We start from the raw sequence: 25,222 nt of genomic DNA on the forward strand, positions 1-25,222 counted from the left end.
GAGAGCACAGCGCAGAATGCTCAATGAGGTTAAGAAGAATCCTAGTGTCAACTAAAGACTTACAGAAATCTCTGGAACATGCTAACATCTCTGTTGACGAGTATACGTAAAAATACACTAAACAAGAATGGTGTTCATTGGAGGACGCCACGGAAAAAGCCACTGCTGTCCAAAAAGATCATTCCTGCACGTCTTAAGTTCGCAAAAGAGCACCTGGATGTTCCACAGCGCTCCTGGCAAAATATTCTGTGGACAGATTAAACTAAAGTTGAGTAGTTTGGAAGGAACACGATGTGTGGAGAATAAAAGGCACAGCACACCAACTGCAACCCAACTGTAAAGTATGGTGGAGGGAGCATCATGGTTTGGGCCTGCTTTGCTACCTCAGGGCCTGGACAGCTTGCAATCATCGACGGAAAAATGAATTCCCAAGTTTATCAAGACATTTTGCAGGAGAATGTAAGGCTATCTGTCTGCCTATTGAAGCTCAACAGAAGTTGGGTGACGCAACAGGACAACAACTCAAATCACAGAAGTAAATAAACAACAAAATATCTTCAACAGAAGGAAATACTTCTGGAGTGCTCAGAGTCCTGACCTCAACCCGATTTGAGATGCTGTTGCATGACCTTGAGTGGTTCACACCAGACATCCCAAGAATATTGCTGAACTGAAACAGTTTTGTAAAGATGAATGGTCCAACATTCCTCCTGGCCGTTGTGCAGGTCTGATCCGCAACTACAGAAAATGTTGAGGTCTTTGCTGCCAAAGGATGGTCAACCAGTTATTATATCCAAGGGTTCACACACTTTTTGCACCCTGCACTAAATGTTTACAGTCTGTTCAATAAAGACATGAACATGTAGAATTGTTTGTTATTAGTTTAAGCAGACTGTGTTTGTCTACTGTTGTGACTTAGATGAAGATAAGTAAAACTTTGGTAACTACAAAACAACAATGGTAATTTATTTGAATTGTAAATCCATATTGATAAACTGGGTAAATCAAGATGTAGCCTAGGTCTACTCACAATGAAGGTGAATGTATATTATTCAAAAGCAGTGTGTGCATGCATTGTTATTGATCTTGTTTTAGCTGATTTCAAGGGGCTACAGATGACAAACAATCCCTTCCATTTAACACTTATTTTATTGTACTGATAAACAACGTTTGCATACTAGAAGCAATCTCTTTTTATAAAAGTGTGTGCTTTCTCTAAGAAATGGATGTCATTCACGATTCAGAATGTTGCTGTGGAATCTGACTTTGGCTATGGAGGAAACCAGACATGAGTCGAAGTAATGAAGGAGTTTTTGGTGCTAGGTAGTCTAATTCACTTAATCAAGTGTTTGGTGACAATCTGCTTTGAAATCAGAATAGTTTGCTTTATGGTTAGCATATTACCACAAACAAATTACTAGGGTAGGGCAATCAACTGCAAGCTAGCAAGGAAAGTTAACCTACAAACCTGGAATAATATAAATAATATATGCCATTTAGCAGACGCTTTTATCCAAAGCGACTTACAGTCATGTATGCATACATTCTACGTGTATCATCTTGCACAAAAGTGTCTGGCCTGTATCGACATTTTGTTTTGCGAAAAGTAATAAACAGTTTCAACATTTCTACATAACGTGTTGCACTATTCAAGTGTGTAAATTTCTGGTGCAACATGAGTGGGGAGCCAATGCTGCCCAGACAGCTCTAGCAATGAAGTAGAGTAGGCACATTGCTCTTCATGCTATAAAGGTGCTGCACTGACACAGAATTGGTCCTCTCAATCACGTGAGACACGTTTGACAGAAGTACCAAACATTTCCTGAGTGGCACAGGGGTCTAAGGCACTGCATCGCAGGGCTTGAGGCGCCACTATAGACCTGGGTTCGATCCCAGGCTGTCAAAGCTGGCTGCGACCTGGAGAACCATGAGGCAGCGCACAATTAGCCCAGTGTCGTCCGGGTTAGGGTAGGGTTTGGCCAACTGGGATGTCCTTGTTCCATCTCGCTCTAGCGGCGACTCCTGTGGCAGGCCGGGCGCATGCACGGTGACTTCAGTCACCAGTTGTACGGTGTTTCCTCCAACACGTTGATGCGGCTGGCTTCCAGGTTAAGCAAGCAGTGTGTCACGAAGCAGTGCAGCTTGGCAGGCTTGTGTTTCAGAGGACTCTTGGCTCTCGACCTTCGCCTCTCCTGAGTCCATACGGGAGTTGCAGTGATGGGACAAGACTGTAACTACCAATTTTTCTAACCAATTTTGTGATATCCAAGTGGTAAAAAGTACTTTTATTTTTGTTTAATTTCGTATCGAACATATCAAATTCTAGTAACAAACAGTTATTTTTTTGTATCGGAAAGTACCGAAGTTTCTGTATACTGTGCAACACTAATACCTTATGTTACCTTTAAGTGAATTGTAGACCAATCTCTCTCCCCGGTTTCCACGACTTAACATACAGAGAAAGAAAAGGAGATCTCTCGAATGCAGTGAGATAAGCTAGATGTGAGATCTGTTCTCTGTACAATGAGACTGTTTTAAAGGTCAAGTAGCTTGTGTTTCAAAATGGCCGGTGTCGGTGACGTGGTCGTCTGTAGCTCAGTTGGTGAAACATGGCTCTTACAACACCAGTATAGTGGGTGTTATTCCCGAGACCACCTATATGTAAAAACTGTATGCACACATGACTGTAAGTCGTTTTCGATTAAAGAGTCTGCTAAATTTGTATTAAATTATATTATGTACATGCCAGATGGCTTGGTGATTGAATACATTGGCAATGGACCAATTTTCAGCCTGCAATCTTTTACTCTGGCCTCAGTTAGGCTATTGGTTGTGTATCAACAATGTGCTAAGTTACTGTATCTAAATATGCAGTGCAATATGGATTTCCAGTCCATCTGTATTTCCGTACAAGGGGTCTGTTGTAAGGTCACGTAACTTATGTTTCAAAATGGTCAGCTGAGCTGACATGCGTGCCAGATGGCTTTGTGATAGACTACTTAGCAATTTGCCAATTTTCAGCCTGCAACCTTTCCCCTGGCCTCAGTTAGCACCTTGTTGTAACACAACCTATGGACTATAGCTACCACATCTAAATATGCAGTACTGTAAGTTTTTTCAGTCAATGTATTATAGGGGATGTTAATGCATTTTCGTGTGTGTGTGAGAGAGCCTACACATGGTTATCTGATTTGCTTTGACATCTGAAACGGACCAATACGTAACTGAACCTTGGCTGTTATGAAGCCTGTGTCCTCTTAATATGACTCAAAACAACAGTTTTACAGGTGGGTAGTAGTAGGGAGGTTTTAAAAGTGAAATAAAACAAAGACCAGCACCCTTGGGCTTTTTAAAGATGTTCGTGGAAGCTCTTTAGCCAATGCAAATTCACCCCTTTGTGCAGTGTCCTCCTTTTTGTTTGTCACTATATCAGTATGTCCTGTGTGTGTCTGTGTTTGTGGTGTCCTTGTGTATCCGGCTGCCCAGCCATATTACAGGGTGATTTGGAGAGCACTTTGGGCCCCGATCAATAAGAATAAGGCAGCTAATAGAAGGATGAGAGCCAAAAAAGCCATGCTCTCAGCCTGATGGAGAAACGGACACACCAGGGCCCCATATAGACCATGTCTGCGCGACAGATCTCCAGCCGTTGCGCTAACGCTAGTTCTCATTGGTTTGCGAAACTACCCTGAACTTCCTTCATACTGGACACTGAGACATACAAATGTTATCCAAGAGTTCATCGGACTCTGGGGAAGTAGATAAAAAGGCTTCATTGCCAAAATCCTGTGTACACACACACACACACACACACACACACACACACACACACACACACACACACACACACACACACACACACACACACACACACACACACACACACACACACACACACACACACACACACACACACACACACACACACACACACACACACACACACACACACACACTCTCAATGCCTAATGACAATCTTTTGCCTCATCACATACGCTGCTGTTACTTTTGTATCTATCCGGTTGCCTAGTCACTTAATCTCTAACTATAGACTGGGCGATATATCAAATTAATTCAAATGTTTTTGCCAAATGAGGTGTTTGCTTTAGGGATGATCAGTGAGATACACCTGCTGGAGCGGGTGCTACAGATGGGTGTTGCCATCGTGAACTGAGATAAGGCGGAGCTTTACCTAGCATGGACTTGTAGATGACCTGGAGCCAGTGGGTCTGGCGACGAATATTACATTTACATTACATTTAAGTCATTTAGCAGACGCTCTTATCCAGAGCGACTTACAAATTGGTGCATTCACCTTATGACATCCAGTGGGACAGTCACAATATGTAGCGAGGGCCAGCCGACTAGAGCATACAAGTCGCAGTGGTGGGTGGTATAAGGTGCTTTAGTGACAAAACGGATGGCACTGTGATAGACTGCATCCAGTTTGCTGAGTAGAGTGTTAGAAGCCATTTTGTGGATGACATCGCCGAAGTCGAGGATCGGTAGGATAGTCAGTTTTACTAGGGTAAGCTTGGCGGCGTGAGTGAAGGAGGCTTTGTTGCGGAATAGAAAGAGCGACTCTTGATTTGATTTTCGATTGGAGATGTTTGATATGAGTCTGGAAGGAGAGTTTGCAGTCTAGCCAGACACCTAGGTACTTTTTTTTCACGAATGCGCTAGTTAAATCACCCGTTTGGCGAAGTAGGCTGTGATTCAATGTTAACAGGCACTGCATCGATTTATATGCAATGTAGGACAAGCTAGTAATATCAACCATGTGTAGTTTGTTTATTTTTTTTATAAGACAAGTTTTACACTAGCTAGCAACTTACCTCGGCTCATTGCTGCACTTGCTTAACAGGTAGTCAGCCTGCCACAGTCTCCTCGTGGAGTGCTGTGTAATCGGCCATAATCGGCGTCCAAAAATACAGATTGTTATGAAAACTTGAAACCGACCCTAATTACTCGGCCATTCCGATTAATCGGTCGACCTCTAATATCTACCTCAATTACTTTGCACCCCTGCACATTGACTTGGTACTAGTACCCTGTGTATATAGCCAAGTTATCGTTACTCATTGTGTATTTATGTGTTTAATTTTCTATTTTCTTTCTCTCTACGTTGTTGGGAAGGGCCCTTAAGTAAGCATTTCACTGTTAGTCTACACCTGTCGTTTATGAAGCATGTGAAAAATACAATTTCATTTCATCACATTTTCAACAACAAAAAAACGACTTTCCTCATTGCTTCATTCATGTGTAATGCTCGCTAGAGCAATCCTCTTTTACCAAACGCCACATCTTGCTTAGGTGGTTGTGTGTCCCCCGTTGTCAAGGTTTCTCACGCTGTTGCCCCGTTTGTGTTAAGACCCCTGACTCGTAACGAGATCATTACGCTGAAAAAAAATGAAGTCATGTATATAAACATTTGATCAAACGGTCTCCATGAATTATACAGAGGCCTGCTGGAGCTAGACAATGTTCCCAGTGTACCAGGCTGTAGCTAGAGACACGCCTCAAAATGGGCTAGAATTGAGTGTATTGTATTCTGTTTGTCTAATGTTGGTAACATTGGATCTTCATTCTTACATTACATGATGAATACGGACTCAAGTGACGAGTGTGTGTGCGCACCTGCTCTATGGCTTTGACTGTGTGTGTTTGAAAGACATCCGGGACTAACGATAGTCATAATTAGCTACGTTTTTTTTTTTTTCATTTATGTCTCTGTGACATTCCCCCAGGGTTTTCACTCTAGCCTTGGTAATGAGTGTGTGTGTATTGGTCGAGCTATCGCATACCCATTGCATGCTGTTCATGGCTTTTAATGCTCCATAAGATAATTCGCCTGAAGTGGGTGTTTTTTACCATTTCAGACTCGACATTTCCAGTAATTAGCGTCACATAGATGCATGTTTTTCCCTTTTTAAATAGGGGGAAAATATACATTTTCTTTATATAATTATCTCTCTCGCTGTGTTTGTGTGTTGCAGTTGACCTTTTAACCATAGCTTCTTTTGCAGGTGTGTATAGATGCGAGGGCTGACATGTAATGTTTTTTGAAGTGTGTTTGTGGTATCTATGATATTGTCCCAAAGGGGATTCAACATTTTTAATTATCTTTCTCTCTAGGTGAAGATGGAAGGACACTCAAAAAGAGAGTTGAGACACTGAACGGTTAGCGCTATACCAGAGAGGACTCTTTCATAGTCGTCATATCTCTACGTAATTCCCCATATCTGGAACCGACTCCACAGTGGAACACCTGTTATACCCTGCCTGTGAAGGTTCAAAACCTCCTTCATAACCACTATCCTGCACCTCTCCTCGCCATCAGTCAAGGGAGGTAACAAACAGGCGGCAACTTTGGGGAAGACAACAACTCCAAGAGACTACAACTCCAGGTGCCTAATTCATGAGGGCATTTCTCCAGTCCCAACGCCACTGGAATACCACGCATGTCCATCGCCCATATGGGGGCTAAAACCACTCCATTACCCACACTGACACCATTCTGAGCCCTGTATTGCCACAGTGTTTGGGGTGTCGTCATCGGTGGCGCTGGATTGAGCCCAAATGGCTGGGAAGGGCAACCCGGTCCCGGGCCCACACCTCAACGGCTTCCCCATGCCCCACTACTCCTACTTCTTCCCCCACATGCTGGGGGGGCTCTCTCCCCCCGGCCTGCCCCTGAGTAGCTACAGCACGCCCTCGCCAGCCAGTAAGTACCCCTACTGTACGTCCTCAACGTCCTCAACCTTCTCTCTGCTGTTTCAATTGACTGTGTGGTGCTTGCTAAAGCGCATTTGTTTTGGCTGTGCTGTTGTCTGCTTTGCCTCAGAATATTAGCCTGTTTTTTTTTGGTATAGCCAACTCCTTTGTCAACGGTCTGGCGCTCAAGGTATCAGAGTATTGGCCTATTGCAGTATTTTGAGTCTAAGCATGTTGGCCTAAACAGCCTACTACTAGAGTTATGGTGGACTGTTTCTAAGGTCTTGTATAAGGCTCTGAGATTTTGGTTGTGTGGGCATCTTGGATACACCACAGTCCGGCTTTGTCTTTTTTGGAATGTTCGAGGTAAGAGGAAGAACCCTGAGCTCCGAGTGGTTTCTGCTCCTCAGAAAAAGTTGTCTTCATTAGCAGAGAAAATGTTCCTGTGCCATGCGGTCTGATCATCCGTAGAGGCTGATGGCGGGAATGGAATGATATAATTGCAATGTTACCTGTGTCCTGCAGTTGTTAGCATATTTTGCATCAAACTATTTAGCTTCGCTATTTATTGTTTTTTGAGGATCGGATGTTGGAGAGACAGGAAATCAACAGAGATGCTGAGATGTTATTGTGCAGGGGGAGTGAGCTTTCATCTGGTCTGTTTAGACCAGTCCCACATGAGACTGTAACCCGAGCATAGCGCCACACTGCCTACAGCATTCATCGTCCTCAATACTCAGGCCCTCTCTAACACACACACACACACCATGAAAATGTCTTAGATCACACAGGACAAGAGGACAGGGTAGTCAACCTGACATCTGAAAATGGACAAGCCACTAAAGCCAACCTTATCTATGTAAAATGACTACATATTATTATGAGAGACTTAGTCAGCCAGGTTGCTCGGGGTCAGTGTATTGACTTTCCATTTGGTCATATTAGCATGGTGTTCAATGGGATTAGCAAGAGGAGGAACTTTGATTAGCAGTCAGTCATGTCCACTTCCTCATTGAGCCCTGAAAGACTGGGACATGCTTTTCATCCTATTCCTCATTTGAGTTGTATCTATTCAATTTGAATAAGTAACATTCGAATGGTAGTGGTACATTGTGTGTGTGGACACTGCATCGCTATCTCTTGTGGCCTTTTTGTGTGTGTGGCACATGTGTCTGTCAGGACTCTCTCCCAGTGTTTGACGAGAGGGGAGGCGGGGTTCCTTCACTTAAGCCGCACAAACACTTCCTGGGACATTGACCACCGCTTCCTACTCACTCATGCACACACACAAACACGTACACTCTCTCATTGACATAGTTTCTGGGTCATTTCATCAAACCATGACACCCACCATCTCAGATTGTTCTGAAATTGTTTCTGGAGTTAGAAACCTTTTTAAGCTTAGCATTCCTGCAACATTATTTTGTTGAAATATAATTGGATGTCTGAGAAATTAAGCCTAATGGCAGGAACAGCACTCTCTAGTGGTCAGCACCTGGTAATATCAGGATGTTGTATGGGACATAAACCTAAACTTCAATGACTAATTTCTTTCTCTGAACAGGGGAAAAAACATGACCAAATTAATTGAGAATGCATTTCACAGTATGAAGAAACAATACTTTGAGCCGCAGCTCCATACTACCTGTCAAACAGAGAACGGATATTGTATTGTAAATGTGTACAAATGAAGCCAAAAATCCAAGTTTAAACATTTCTAACGTACGCTGCCCTAATTTTCAAGAAAAGTGCATATAAAATGAAAGATTTACTTCCAACCTGTTTTAAAAATCCTGATAATACATACCGGGTGTACCCTTTAACTTAGGGCAAGGCGTCCCACGAGCAGGACAACTTCAGGTGAAACTGGAGGGGGCGCAATTCAAATAAATAATCATAAATATTATGGATACTAAACATTTAGGTACCCATAAGGGTCTTATATTGGTTGAAAGCTTAAATTCTTGTTAATCTAACTGCACTGTCCGATTTACAGTAGCTATTACAGCGAAAACATGCCATGCGATTGTTTGAGGACGGCGCACCACATCAAAGTATTTTTCCACCGGCACAGGTTTCATACATTCACAAATAGTGATTAAATATTCACTTTTTGAAACTCTTCCTCTGATTTGTCATCCAAAGGGTCCCAGCTATAACATGTAGTGTCGTTTTGTTAGATAAAATCCTTCTTTATATCCCAAAAGGTCTGTTTAGTTGGCACCATCGATGAGTAATCCACTCGTTCAACTGCAGAGAAAGGAATCAGAAACTCTACCCCTAAACTTTGTTTCAACAAGTCAAAATACATTTCTATTAACTCCTCAGATACCCTAAAATGTAATCAAACTATAATATTTCTTACGGAAAGAAGTATGTTCAATAGGAAACCGATTTTAGGAGGTGCGTCCTGTCTTCATGGCGCGTGCAAACATGAATCTCCAAGACTGTCCCTGTACTAAAACTGATATTTCTTATTCGTTTTTGAAGTTACAAGCCTGAAACCTTGAACATAGACTGTGGAAGCCATATGAATTGTAGCTAGACGTGTTCCAGCGTTCCAGGCTGTAGCTAGACGTGTTCCAGGCTGTAGCTAGACGTGTTCCAGGCTGTAGCTAGACGTGTTCCAGGCTGTAGCTAGACGTGTTCCAGGCTGTAGCTAGACGTGTTCCAGGCTGTAGCTAGACGTGTTCCAACGTGTTCCAGGCTGTAGCTAGACGTGTTCCAGGCTGTAGCTAGACGTGTTCCAGGCTGTAGCTAGACGTGTTCCAGGCTGTAGCTAGACGTGTTCCAGCGTACCAGGCCGTAGCTAGACGTGTTCCAGGCCGTAGCTAGACGTGTTCCAGGCCGTAGCTAGACGTGTTCCAGGCCGTAGCTAGACGTGTTCCAGCGTACCAGGCCGTAGCTAGACGTGTTCCAGCGTATCAAAATGTGGTTGAAAAAAGCTAAAGAACATATAGAATGAGATTTCTAGTCAGCTTTCTACAATATTGTTTCTCTTGTCCAAGGCTCAATCACCCATGATTCTATTTGAAATAACCACTTACACCACCACTGACATTGCACATTTTCTAAATAGCCTAGATTTTCATAGTGATTTATTTATATATGTCATGCATTTTTATTTGTTCTAATAGGCCTACAGTGTTGTTTTAAATGGTTGCTTGGACTAGGGTCCAGCGTTATCCAGATGTTCATACCTTTAAAACCGTCCCTGTACCGGTGTATAAGTGTCACACACACACACAGTCTTCCTCTTTTCTTTCCATGAACTCGTTATCAGCACCAATCCATCTTGCTGTCCATATAGTCTTGCACACTCTTAGTTCGTCTCTCTGACCATCACCCCATCTCCTTCCCTGGCACACACACACACACACACACACACACACACACACACACACACACACACACACACACACACACACACACACACACACACACACACACACACACACACACACACACACACACACACACACACACACACACACACACACCCCCAGTCTCAAGAAACCCAAACACAGTTAAGCTCCAGCCACTCAATTCACTCAACAACAAAAATGCTGGAGAGCGTTTGTTTGGAGCTTAGAATATAAGAATCCAGTGTTGGAGGACATCCAACCCTCTTTGGGGGGGGGGTTATGCATTACAACACTGTTGTGTTCCAAATGGAGGCTAAACACACACAACTGGCAGAAGTCTTAGGGCAACGATTTGTCTCGTTCAGCCTTGATAATTCTCTAGCAGATCTGTGGGCAGAAATCTAGTGAACATTCTGTTACTGCTAAATAGCACTGGTGTCGGCACATGGCTGCCAAGTTATTTGTTTGTGTGGCAAACGTTTTCCTCTTAGCAACATCGTGTATAGCGGACTCCCCAGCCCCAGGCTGTTTTTGGGTTTGGCTGGACAATTCAGGACAAACTAAATCACTTATAAAATAATTCAGAATAGGATGACACAGCCTTATTATCATCCATTTCAACTGTCACTCTTGTTTACTTCTTTACATTGTCAAGATTGATTGCAACATCAGTTGATTCCATGACCAAGGCAGTTGAGTGAAATATGATACTGTATGATCATCCAACTGTCATTTCACTATTTCTTTTTAGATAAATCATACTCGCACCCCCTGACAGACCTGGGTTAAAATACTAATTGTAATCATTTCAAATACTTTATCTGTGCTTGATTTGAGCTTGCCTGGTTTAATGGACCAATCGAATAGTCCCAAAACTGCAAACCCATTTGGCACTTCAGGCAGGCCAGAGCAAACGCTTGAAGTATTTGAATGGTTTCAAATAGTCAGCCTACTCAGTGTTCCAGGTGCTTTTGGCTGAGGCCAGAGAGCAGTGACCTGGTTCAGACAAAGCTGTTCTCCAGTTCAGCCCCCGCAGGCCAATTATTTGGGCCAAACAGAGCAGAAGGGTTAATCCATCTGTGCTCGGGTAACACAGCCCAGCGCAACCTTACCTAACTTCCAGAGGTGTGTCTTTGCCAATTATTTTCTGATGAGGTAAAGGAACCCAACCCTGGAACTAAGCCCTTACCTAATCCATCCCTTCTGTCTGTAGGGAGCTCATTTAGCCTTTAGCATTTATGCCGCTAGGGTATGGGAAACTAGGCTAGCGGCTAGGCTACTGATTCATTCCTATAAAATGTATTGATGTTACGCTTGCTCTAGTATTATGGTAGACTAATTACATAATTATTGGCTACTGATGATGTTATTATAGCCGCCATAGAACTCACTGTTATACTTTAGTCCTTGCTTGGTGGGGAATTCCAACCCTCGCCCGGCCAATGTGTGCTGCAGATTTTGACTTTACGAGCGGCAAATTGGCATGTATTAGGTATTTTTCAGAGAGAGTGAGTGGGGGGGTAATATGAAACAAATTTTTCAGAGGCCGATAACATTAGGACCCCTGTTCAGTGTGTATGTGTGTCAGTGTTGGCAACCTCAGCAGTATTTTAAACGGTACAAGGTGGAATTTCCTGTCTGTGTAAATATGGATATGGCAATGTGTGTGGTGAGTGCGGTGGCCTGGTCAGACAGGTGGTCCACGGCACTCTGGGGGGACGTCCCAGGGACAAGCCGAGACGCCATGTCGGTGGGAAGAGCGGGCCACAAGCCAAAGCAGAAACTCCACCCTCCTTCCCCTCCTGTCCTTCCATTGCTGAGGGCTGAAGCAGCAGGTAAACTTTTAGTTTGTAGGTAAACAAAGTGAACAAACAGTAGTTAGTTTACTAGTCTGTCCATATATACGTTGAAGGCAAGCCACAGTAGCAGGCTGGAATGGACAGGTTAACTCCAGACATTGGCCTTGTACCTGTACGGCACACACATGAGACTGTGTGTTGGTAACCTGAGCATAGTGCCACACACTGCCTACAGCACTCACTGTTCTCAATACTCAGGCCCTCCCTAACACACACACACACACACACACACACACACACACACACACACACACACACACACACACACACACACACACACACACACACACACACACACACACACACACACACACACACACACACACACACACACACACACACACACACACACACACATGAGACTGTGTGTTGGTAATCTGAGCATAGTGCCACACTGCATACAGCACTCACTGTTCTCAATACTCAGGCCCTCTCTACACACAGACACAGACACAAACACACACATGAGACTGTCTGTTGGTAACCTGAGCATAGTGCCACACTGCCTACAGCACTCACTGTTCTCAATACTCAGGCCCACTCTACACACACACACACACACACATGAGACTGTCTGTTGGTAACCTGAGCATAGTGCCACACTGCCTACAGCACTCACTGTTCTCAATACTCAGGCCCTCTCCACACACACACACACACACACACACACACACACACACACACACACACACACACACACACACACACACACACACACACACACACACACACACACACACACACACACACACACACACACACACACACACACACACACACACATGAGACTGTCTGTTGGTAACCTGAGCATAGTGCCACACTGCCTACAGCACTCACTGTTCTCAATACTCAGGCCCACTCTACACACACACACACACACACACACACACACACACACACACACATGAGACTGTCTGTTGGTAACCTGAGCATAGTGCCACACTGCCTACAGCACTCACTGTTCTCAATACTCAGGCCCTCTATACACACACACACACACACACACACACACACACACACACACACACACACACACACACACACACACACACACACACACACACACACACACACACACACACACACACACACACACACACACACACACACACACACACACACACACACACACACACACACACATGAGACTGTCTGTTGGTAACCTGAGCATAGTGCCACACTGCCTACAGCACTCACTGTTCTCAATACTCAGGCCCTCTATACACACACACGTGCACGTACGAGAGAGAGAGAACCTCTCAGGTGATCAGGTCATTATTGGAAACGCATTTAAGCACTGCCAATACTATGATTTCGAGGACGCATGCTTATTAAGCAGGCCATGTAAAACATGTCTTCCCATGCTGGCTCTCCGTCAGTTAGTCATTTAGCCCTAATGACTAATTAACAGTTGGTAATTGACTGTAGAGTGAGTAGTCGAAGAGCAGTAGGGCAAATATGTATGTTGTGATGACTTGAATTTTTAAGTTAAATACGCCACGTTTTCCCCACAAGCTTTTTGTTCAGCATTCTCTATCTGTCATTGAATGACCGTTGAATTTGAATAAAATATATAGAGATGTTTGAACAAGGAAAATCATGTAGCCATTTTGTTGCAACAGAATAAACACACTTTACAAAGGAAAGGTCCTTTGTAAAGTGTGTTTATTCTGTTGCAACAAAATGGCTCCCAGTGGCCAGTTATCACAGTGATGTCAACAGTACCACCAGTCTGATGTGTTTCTGTCTGGTCATCAGATCCAAGGCCAGTGTAATGTCCTCTGAGTTGTTAGCCCTGGAGCCTAGCTGGCACTATGGCCACTGACCGCTCCAAGGTGACTGCTCTGGAAGTGGGTGACGTCAAGTTCTTTAGCAGGAGGCTGATACAACACCGAGGGGAGGGAGGGATGTATAGAAGGGGGAGGGAGGGACAAATGAATGAGAGAGCGAGGGAGACAGGCCCCCTGTGCCCGGGGAAGTGCACACAGGCTTTGGCAGAGCATGGTGTTTTTGGTGAGAGCTGCCCAACCACCATCCGCTCATCGACAGGGCTTCCACAAGAGAACCTGCAGGCCTCGGTGTCATCGTCTTCCTCCTTACTATCTCTCCCACTCCACAGTGCTATAATTACACCCCATTTATTCCACGTATTTACTCATTTCACATTTCCATTTGCTTTGAGGGAACCAGGGGCCAAATCCTTTCACTGCCCAGAATACTTTATCCTAGCCAGAGCATTATCTCTTGGCTTGGCAAGTGTCACCGGCTCTCGCTCTGTTCTCTGTTCTTGCTCTCTGTTCTTGCTCTCTGTTCTCTCTCTCTGTTCTCTCTCTCTCTGTTCTCTCTCTCTCTAGCTCGCTCTCTCTCTAGCTCGCTCTCTCTCTAGCTCTCTCTCTCTCTAGCTCGCTCTCTCTCTCTAGCTCGCTCTCTCTCTCTAGCTCGCTCGCTCGCTCGCTCTCTCTAGCTCTCTCTAGCTCGCTCGCTCGCTCTCTCTAGCTCGCTCGCTCGCTCTCTCTAGCTCGCTCGCTCTCTCTCTCTAGCTCGCTCGCTCTCTCTCTCTAGCTCGCTCGCTCTCTCTCTCTAGCTCGCTCGCTCTCTCTAGCTCGCTCGCTCTCTCTGTCCGCTTATGCAAATGAGGACCCTACTTTCCAAAGAGCTGTCTTCTGATAATCTGGTGGATGGCTCAATTTTCTGAGTCCCACACATTCAATACAGACACACTCACTCTCTGTAAATTTAGAGCAGCGCTTCCATCTAGTCCGACCATAACAACTACAGAAATGCCACCGTGCCGCCGGCAGCTATGTGGCAGAGGAGTAAACAGAAATGGAAATATCCCATCTGATGTTGGAGGATCTGTCTTTATTCAGAGTCACGACTAGGATAAAGAGATACAAGTCACTTTCCACACCCCCTTTTGATCTATTCATTCAGTTATAATATGCATGAAGTGCAGTCCTGTATAGGAAGTCTTCGTTGTGTGAATTGAGTCTGTTTGAATTCAGTCACAGAAATATGGGTCAGTCGTGGGGGGGTGGAGGCGTGAGGGTTGGAGAAGTCAGATGAGTCATTGAATTATCAAGCAGATGGCCCTGTGCTGGTTGTCATGGGTTGGGGACGCCTTTTTAGCAGGTAGTATGCTTTAACAACTCAACAAAGGAGCCGTGGGGTTAAGAAACTCTGAGATTATTTCAGGCCAGTGGAGAGGGAGAATGGGGCTCTACACACACACAAAGTCATACTGTTAACACAGAACCTACTCTGGATAAGGCAACAACTGTCTTGATTATGCAGAGGTTGTGGATTCTGCTCTTCACAAGTCCTCAATGTCCATGGAAACACACTTCCCAAAAAATAGCACTAGAGCATTAACCCAGTCACAGCATACACTAGTGCTGCTAAGGAAACACGCCAATAAGCCCTATTAATTACTGTATTCGTTACTGACAGGTGTGAGTAGTACTTCATAAACTCTCCCACCCTACCCCTCTACTGTTGTCCTTCTCCATCTCCCTTTTCACTCTCTTGCTCTCCCCTCGCCCTCTTGCTTTCCTCTTCCTTTTCTCTATTCCCCCCCCCTCACTCTCACCCCTCCCTCTTAGCCTTTTCTTAATAGCTGAAAACACCTGTAGTTACAGGACAGAACGTTTGCCCATTTTTTTTCTTTCTCTTTGTAGCACTCAGACCTTGACAGACCTCATCCACTGCAGCCTAGTTAGAGAGATGAGGCTCCTCTGTACTCTGGAGCGGGATCGATTTGGAGGTGGAGGGTCCGTCATGGTCTGGGGCGGTGTGTCACAGCATCATCAGATTGAGCTTGTTGTCAAAGCAGGCAATCTCAACGCTGTGTGTTACAGGGAAGACATCCTCCTCCCTCATGTGGTACCCTTCCTGCAGGCTCATCCTGACATGACCCTCCAGCATGACAGTACCACCAGCCGTACTGCTCGTTCTGTGTGTGATCTCCTGCAACACAGGAATGTCAGGGTTCTGGCATGGCCTGCGAAGAGCCCAGATCTCAATCCCATTGAGCCTGTTGGACCTGGGTCCTGTTGAATCAGAGGTTGAGGGCTAGGGCCATTCCCCCCAGAAATGTTCCGGGAACTTGCAGGTGCCTTGGTGGAAGAGTGGGGTAACATCTCACTGCAATAACTGGCAAATCTGGTGCAGCCTGTGAGGAGGAGATGCAATGCAGTACTTAATGCAACTGGTGCCCATACCAGATACTGACTGTTAATTTTGATTTTGATCCCCCTTTGTTCAGGGACACATTATTCCATCTCTGTTAGTCACATGTCTGTGAAACTTGTTCAGTTAATATCTGTTGTTGAATCTTGTTATGTTTATACAAATATTTACATATGTTAAGTTTTCTGAAAATAAACACAGTTGACAGTGAGAGTACATAACTTTTTTTTACACTCACTCACTCACTCACTCACTCACTCACTCACTCACTCACTCACTCACTCACTCACTCACTCACTCACTCACTCACAGGTGTGTGTGGTTGACTGATTTTATGTCAACTATGTTTATTTTCAGCAAATGTAACATATGTAAATAGTATTGGATGATAAATGCTGAAATAAATGATTCTCTACTATTTATTCTGACAATAAAGTGGTGATCCTAACTGACCTAAAACAGGGAATTTTTACTAGGGTTAAATGTCAGGAATTGTGTGAAATTATGAAATTATATGGTTGACTCTTATGTGTGGATTAATAACAACAACATTTATATCCCAGGAAAAATTAGCTAGCAACTGCAAGCGAGCTAGCTATATTTCCATAAATGTTTAATGCTTTTTGTCCTGTCACCAAATTAATGTATTTGGTTCAGAGTTTGTTTTGATATTTCAACCTGCGTGTCGTGATAGCGTTTGGTGTCGGGGGACAAAATCAATTTGGGCACGATGGCGCAATCCGGTCTGGGCATGGTATAACTGTCTTCTCTCCTGTCCTAACATCTCTCCTGACTCTTCTCCTCTCCTGTCCGAACCCTCTCCTCTCCTGACTCATCTCCTCTTCTGTCCAAACCCTCTCCTCTCCTGTCCGAACCCTCTCCTCTCCTGACTCATCTCCTCTTCTGTCCGAATCCTCTCCTCTCCTGTCCGAACCCTCTCCTCTTCTGTCCGAACCCTCTCCTCTCCTGACTCTCATCTCCTCTCCTGTCCGAACCCTCTCCTCTTCTGTCCGAACCCTCTCCTCTCCTGACTCTCATCTCCTCTCCTGTCCGAACCCTCTCCTGTCCGAACCCTCTCCTCTCCTGACTCTCATCTCCTCTCCTGTCTCTCCTCTCCTGTCTCTCCTCTCCTGTCTCTCCTCTCCTGTCTCTCCTCTCCTTTCCTGTCTCTCCTCTCCTGTCTCTCCCGACTTCTCTCTCATGTCTCTCCCGACTTCTCTCTCATGTCTCTCCCGACTTCTCTCTCGACTTCTCTCTCATGTCTCTCTCGACTTCTCTCTCATGTCTCTCCCGACTTCTCTCTCATGTCTCTCCCGACTTCTCTCTCATGTCTCTCTCCTCTCCTAAGCCTCTTCTCTTCTCTCCTCTCCTAAGCCTCTTCTCTTCTCTCCTCTCCTAAGCCTCTTCTCTTCTCTCCTCTCCTAAGCCTCTTCTCTTCTCTCCTCTCCTAAGCCTCTTCTCTTCTCTCCTCTCCTAAGCCTCTTCTCTTCTCTCCTCTCCTAAGCCTCTTCTCTTCTCTCCTCTCCTAAGCCTCTGCTTTCCTCTCCTCATCTTCATTACCTTTTTGTAAGGTTCCTCTCTCCCTCCTATAGGGGTATCAGTAATGAGGGAGGGCCCAAGCCAGACAGGGAGATGTGAAGTGCCTCTAACCGTGTTGTTTCAAACCGATTTGATAATTGAGCTGTTTATTCAGTGTGTTAGATGGGCCAGCTGGTTTGATCTACGCTGATATTGCTTTAATTAGTGGATTCACGGAGGTCGTGTGTGTGGAGGATGTGTGTGTATTTCTATGTGTGCAGGTTTTGGGAGAATGTCACCACAAATAGGGGCTTTGCTGGTTGTCTGCCTGCGTCTGGGTCGGATTAAGTGCTTTTGGTCGGGGGACAAGTATTAGTTCTTCACGAGAGCAGAAACGAGACTCCAGCTGTACTGCGTCAACTGGCTTTTCTCAAACAGACATCTTGGATAGCCTAGACGAGTGAGTTAAAGTAAGAATCAAAACATACCATTTAGGGAGAGAATTTAGGTCTTTATCGCAGAAATCTAGTATTCTCCCTGTCTTCCTGTAGTCACGAAGACTATAAAATCCCAAAGGATATTTTTCACTATGTAGGGTCTGTGGTCATGTGTGGTCGTGAACATGAAGCTCTGACTCTGTTCAGTAAAGCCAATAATTGATTGGGGGATAGGAGCCCAAACTATTCATAACCCTCCCTCAGAGTGTATAGAGCCTACATCTGAAGAGACGTCAAGAATATTTCAGATTTATCTCTTCCCTCTATCAACTGTATTTTGTCCTCATCTCGAGGTCAATCATTTTCTTATTGAACCTTTATTCAACTAGGCAAGTCGGTTAACAACAGATTGTTATTTACAATGACGGCCAAACCCGGACCACGCTGGGCCAGTTGTGCACTGCCCTATGGGACTCCCAATCACAGCCGGATGTGCTGCAGCCTGGATTCGAACCAGGGACTGCAGTGACGCATCTTGCACTGAGATGCAGTGTCTTAGACCTCTGCCACTCGGGCCAAGTCTCTTGTTGCTCTCCCCTTTTCATTCACGCCGTCTCCCTCCGTCTATCGATCTATCTCACTAATTGATAGCAGCTTTTTGCCGGTGGAGAGGGTTTGTTTCACTGACGTGGATCCTCCGTCTTGGATCGAGTTGACCGTCTCATCCCTCAATCTGTCCCATACCACATCTGTTCTTGGTAAATGGGCTCTCGCTCATAATACATAAAGGATGGGTAGTGGGTAAAGAAATAGTACAGATGTTTACCGGGCCCAATATGCCCTTGGTTTGATTAAATGGCCATCATACACCACCTAGTCTGTCTACTACCTTCTCGTTTTGCGATTAAGATTATCATTACTCTACCGTATTGTAGTATTATAGACTTTATCATTGTTATAATTAATTTATCATTGTTATAATTTCTCTCCAACCCTGTACCTGGAGAGATACCATCTGGTGGGTTCTCTCCAACCCTGTACCTGGAGAGATACCATCTGGTGGGTTTTCTCTCCAACCCTGTACCTGGAGAGATACCATCTGGTGGGTTTTCTCTCCAACCCTGTACCTGGAGAGATACCATCTGGTGGGTTTTCTCTCCAACCCTGTACCTGGAGAGATACCATCTGGTGGGTTTTCTCTCCAACCCTGTACCTGGAGAGATAGCATCTGGTGGGTTTTCTCTCCAACCCTGTACCTGGAGAGATAGCATCTGGTGGGTTTTCTCTCCAACCCTTATCTAGCGCACCTCATTCTAATAATTAGCTGGTCGGGTTAAAACTGGGGTTGGACTAAAAACCTACAAGAGGGTAGCTCTCCAGGAACAGGGTTGGCCCTGGTTGAAAGTAGGGCACTTAATAGAGTGCTGTTTGGACACAGTTTCAATGTGGTCTGTCTGTAACTAGGAGTGAGAGGTGTGTACGGTAGCAGTTTGTCATTTTAATAAATGTGTCATTTGGTTCTCCCTGTCTATACTGTATCTCCATTCTTGTGGTTTTATTTTTCTCTATTTGTGTATATATCTATTTTTAATTATATTACTCTACACCAGTTGTATTTGGTGTATGTGAGAAATTTGATTTGACTAACCTGCTGTCTTCATAGTCGTCCTATCCTTCTGGGATGAATGCACAGCATTAAGACCTGGCAAGCTGGGCATATTAAGGGGGTAGATGCCCACTTCGACACACACACATTATGTAGGCACACACATACGCGGCTAAATGCGCGGAGAGACACAGAGAAGCATTTAACTTCAAAGCTCCGTTTCTTGACGACTTCAAACGCTGGAGGGACCATTATAAAATAGGGAATTTATTCTCCGTAAGGTATGATTGAAAAATGAAACCACAAACCAAATAGACATTTCCTTCCCTTGCCTGGTTTACCAGGAGACCCCAAATTGCTACCAGGTTTGATTCTACTGAAGAGGGTCCAAGCATAGTCTCAGAAGACCTGTAGCTCTCTGCTCTGTCTTTCTATCCCTCTTTAGTATGTAATTCCTTCATTATTAGCGGGGATGGATAGATTAATTTAAAGTCATGCATGCGCGCACACGAACACACACACACCCTCTCTCTTTTTGCTAGACTTTGGAGATAGAGGCTGTGTCCCAAATGAAACCCTATTCCCCCTTATACGTTCAAGAGAATTGCCAAAGTTGTGCACTATATAGGGATTAGGGGGCTATTTGTGACGTGTCCACATGTAATCAGTGGTATTAGTGTGTGGAGTATGATGGATGAGGCTGGATTAGTGGGGGATCAGTCTTTTTCAGGGAGATCTGTGCCTGGTCTAACATCTAACAGCCCGCCTGTACTGTATTACTGCAGTGGATGTAGCTTCTTCCCTGTCACTCACTAGACTAGAGGGAGCGACTGTAGAGGGAGGAAAGAGGGAGAAAGCAATAATTGGAGCAAGAGACCGAGAGTGAGCCAGATAGACAGAGACAGCGCGCGAGACAATGAGTTAGGGGTTGTTTGTGGACTTTGCAGAGAGAAATGTGTTCATTTATTTACAGTTGAAGTCAGAAGTTTACGTACACTTAGGTTGGAGTCATTAAAACCTGTTTTTCAACCACTCCACAAATTTCTTCAAGTCGGTTAGGATATAATTTGTGCATGACACAAGTATTTTTTCAACAATTGTTTACAGACAGATTTCACTTATAATTCACTGTCTCATAATTCTAGTTTTAAACAGCTTAGAAAATTCCAGAATGTGTCATGGCCTTAGAACCTTCTGATAGGCTAATTGGCATAATTTGAGTCAATTAGAGGTGTACCTGTGGATGTATTTCAAGGCCTACCTTCAAACTCAGTGCCTCTTTGCTTGACATCATGGGAAAATCAAAAGAAGACTTCAGAAAAACTATTGAGGACCTCCACAAGTCTGGTTCATCCTTGGGAGCAATTTCCAAACGCCTGAAGGTACCACGTTTATCTGCACAAACAATAGTACGCAAGTATAAACACCATGGGACCACGCAGCCGTTATTCCGCTCAGGAAGGAGATGCGTTATGTCTCCTAGAGATGAACGTACTTTGGAAAAGTGCAAATCAATCCCAGAACAACAGCAAAGGACCTTGTGAAGATGCTGGAGGAAACGGGTACAAAAGTATCTATATCCACAGTAAAACGAGTCCTATATCGACATAACCTGAATGGCTGCTCAGCAAGGAAGAAGCCACTGCTCCAAAACCACCATAAAGCCAGACTACGGTTTGCAACTGCACATGGGGACAAAGATTGTACTTTTTAGAGAAATGTCCTCTGGTCTGGTGAAACAAAAATAGAACTTTGGCAATAAAAAAAATATATTTTACCTTTATTTAACCAGGCAAGTCAGTTAAGAACACATTCTTATTTTCAATGACTGCCTAGGAACAGTGGGTTAACTGCCTGTTCAGGGGCAGAACGGCAGATTTGTACCTTGTCAGCTTGGGGGTTTGTACTTGCAACCTTCCGGTTACTAGTCCAACGCTCTAACCACTAGGCTACCCTGCTGCCCATAATGACCACCATTATGGTTTGAGGAAAAAGGGGGAGGCTTTCAAGCTGAAGAACACCATCCCAACCGTGAAGCACAGGGGTGTTAGCATCATGTTGTGGGGGTGCTTTGCTGAAGTTGGACTGGTGCACTTAAACATAATAGATGGCTTCATGAGGGAGGAAAATTATGTGGAAATATTGAAGCTACATCTCAAGACATCAGTTAAAGCTTGGTCGCAAATGGGTCTTCCAAATGGGTCTTCACCCAACTTATTGTGGGAAGCTTGTGGAAGGCTACCCAAAACGTTTGACCAAGTTAAACAATTTAAAGGCAATGCTATGAAATACTAAATGAGTGTATGTAAACTTCTGATGCACTGGGAATGTGATGAAAGAAATAAAAGCTGGAATAAATCATTCTCTCTACTATTATTCTGACATTTTACCTTAAATTAAAGTGGTTATCCTAACTGGCCTAAAACAGGGAGTTTAAATGTATGGCTAAGGTGTATATAAACTTCGGACTTCAACTGTAGATGCCTTGCATTGGGCAATTCCACAGTAACACTTTAAAATGTATACCAAAGAAAACCCATTGATTTCAAAGTTTTAACAAATCATACAACTCTGTGCACAAGGAAAACTTAACAATTTACACTGAACATTTTACAAAAACACAACCTGCTTTCACTTTGTCATAATTGGGTATTGTATTTATGTGGAAAGCTGTAACGTAATAAAATGTGGAAAAGGAGATCTGGTCTGAATGAATGCACAGTACACAGTACATATCTCATATTACTGTATTGATTTGTTTTTTTTAAATCCCTCAACAACATTCCAGTGAAAAGAGCGCGCAATATTCAAAAATATTTTTTAGAAATATGTAACTTTCACACATTAACAAGTCCAATGCAGCAAATGAAAGATAAACATCTTGTTAATCTACCCATCGTGTCCGATTTCAGAAATACTTTACAGGAAAAGCACAACGTATGATTATGTTAGGTCATAGCTAAGTCGAAAAAACACACAGCCACTTTTCCAGCCAAAGATAGGAGTCACAAAAAGCAGAAATATAGACTGCTCAAAAAAATAAAGGGAACACTTAAACAACACAATGTAACTCCAAGTCAATCACACTTCTGTGAAATCAAACTGTCCACTTAAGAAGCAACACTGATTGACAATACATTTCACATGCTGTTGTGCAAATGGAACAGGTGGAAATTATAGGCAATGAGCAAAACACCCCCAATAAAGGAGTGGTTCTGCAGGTGGTGATCACAGACCACTTCTCAGTTCCTATGCTTCCTGGCTGATGTTTAGGTCACTTTTGAATGCTGGCGGTGCTTTCACTCTAGTGGTAGCATGAGGCGGAGTCTACAATCCACACAAGAGCATGGAGGCGCTACCAGGAGACAGGCCAGTACATCAGGCGACGTGGAGGAGGCCGTAGGATGGCAACAACCCAGCAGCAGGACCGCTACCTCCGCCTTTGTGCAAGGAGGAGCAGGAGGAGCACTGCCAGAGCCATGCAATATGACCTCCAGCAGGCCACAAATTTTACATTACATTACATTTAAGTCATTTAGCAGACGCTCTTATCCAGAGCGACTTACAAATTGGTGCATTCACCTTATGACATCCAGTGGAACAGCCACTTTACAATAGTGCATGTAAATCTTTTAAGGGGGGGGTGAGAAGGATTACTTTATCCTATCCTAGGTATTCCTTAAAGAGGTGGGGTTTCAGGTGTCTCCGGAAGGTGGTGATTGACTCCGCTGTCCTGGCATCGTGAGGGTGTTTGTTCCACCATTGGGGGGCCAGAGCAGCGAACAGTTTTTACTGGGCTGAGCGGGAACTCTACATCCTCAGTGGTAGGGAGGCGAGCAGGCCAGAGGTGGATGAACGCAGTGCCCTTGTTTGGGTGTAGGGCCTGATCAGAGCCTGGAGGTACTGAGGTGCCGTTCCCCTCACAGCTCCGTAGGCAAGCACCATGGTCTTGTAGCGGATGCGAGCTTCAACTGGAAGCCAGTGGAGAGAACGGAGGAGCGGGGTGACGTGAGAGAACTTGGGAAGGTTGAACACCAGACGGGCTGCGGCGTTCTGGATGAGTTGTAGGGGTTTAATGGCACAGGCAGGGAGCCCAGCCAACAGCGAGTTGCAGTAATCCAGACGGGAGATGACAAGTGCCAGGGTCGTACTCTGCGGATGTTGTAGAGCATGAACCTACAGGAACGGGCCACCGCATTGATGTTAGTTGAGAACGACAGGGTGTTGTCCAGGATCACGCCAAGGTCCTTAGCGCTCTGGGAGGAGGACACAATGGAGTTGTCAACCGTGATGGCGAGATCATGGAACGGGCAGTCCTTCCCCGGGAGGAAGAGCAGCTCCGTCTTGCCGAGGTTCAGCTTGAGGTGGTGATCCGTCATCCACACTGATATGTCTGCCAGACATGCAGAGATGCGATTCGCCACCTGGTCATCAGAAGGGGGAAAGGAGAAGATTAATTGTGTGTCGTCTGCATAGCAATGATAGAGACCATGTGAGGTTATGACAGAGCCAAGTGACTTGGTGTATAGCGAGAATAGGAGAGGGCATAGAACAGAGCCCTGGGGGACACCAGTGGTGAGAGCGCGTGGTGAAGAGACAGATTCTCGCCACGCCACCTGGTAGGAGCGACCTGTCATGTAGGACGCAATCCAAGCGTGGGCCGCGCCGGAGATGCCCAACTCGGAGAGGGTGGAGAGGAGGATCTGATGGTTCACAGTATCGAAGGCAGCCGATAGGTCTAGAAGGATAAGAGCAGAGGAGAGAGAGTTAGCTTTAGCAGTGCGGAGCGCCTCCGTGATACAGAGAAGAGCAGTCTCAGTTGAACGACTAGTCTTGAAACCTGACTGATTTGGATCAAGAAGGTCAATCTGAGAGAGATAGCGGGAGAGCTGGCCAAGGACGGCACGTTCAAGAGTTTTGGAGAGAAAAGAAAGAAGGGATACTGGTCTGTAGTTGTTGACATCGGAGGGATCGAGTGTAGGTTTTTTCAGAAGAGGTGCAACTCTCGCTCTCTTGAAGACGGAAGGGACGTAGCCAGCGGTCAGGGATGAGTTGATGAGCGAGGTGAGGTAAGGGAGAAGGTCTCCGGAAATGGTCTGGAGAAGAGAGGAGGGGATAGGGTCAAGCGGGCAGGTTGTTGGGCGGCCGGCCGTCACAAGACGCGAGATTTCATCTGGAGAGAGAGGGGAGAAAGAGGTCAGAGCACAGGGTAGGGCAATGTGAGCAGAACCAGCGGTGTCGTTTGACTTAGCAAACGAGGATCGGATGTCGTCGACCTTCTTTTCAAAATGTTGACGAAGTCATCTGCAGAGAGGGTGGAGGGGGGGGGGGGGGGGAGGATTCAGGAGGGAGGAGAAGGTGGCAAAGAGCTTCCTAGGGTTAGAGGCAGATGCTTGGAATTTAGAGTGGTAGAAAGTGGCTTTAGCAGCAGAGACAGAGGAGGAAAATGTAGAGAGGAGGGAGTGAAAGGATGCCAGGTCTGCAGGGAGGCGAGTTTTCCTCCATTTCCACTCGGCTGCCCGGATCCCTGTTCTG

The 25,222-nt window shown here is 45.0% G+C and overlaps 1 protein-coding gene across 3 annotated transcripts in view; it reads left to right on the forward strand.

The window, feature by feature from the left end:
• LOC124039907 (retinoic acid receptor alpha-like) overlaps positions 1–25,222 on the forward strand; it is a 265,171-nt gene that overhangs the window by 100,771 nt on the left and 139,178 nt on the right. For 2 of the 3 annotated variants that reach the window (XM_046356453.1, XM_046356455.1), the window contains exon 3: positions 6,136–6,724. In XM_046356453.1, the coding sequence (XP_046212409.1) occupies positions 6,580–6,724 (145 nt within the window). In that variant the 5' untranslated portion in view covers positions 6,136–6,579. Of the gene's footprint in view, positions 1–6,135; positions 6,740–25,222 lie in introns of all 3 variants that reach the window. The other variant, XM_046356452.1, reaches the window with a different exon arrangement.

Source organism: Oncorhynchus gorbuscha, linkage group LG07 (assembly GCF_021184085.1).
Source record: "Oncorhynchus gorbuscha isolate QuinsamMale2020 ecotype Even-year linkage group LG07, OgorEven_v1.0, whole genome shotgun sequence".
Lineage (NCBI taxonomy): Eukaryota > Metazoa > Chordata > Actinopteri > Salmoniformes > Salmonidae > Oncorhynchus > Oncorhynchus gorbuscha.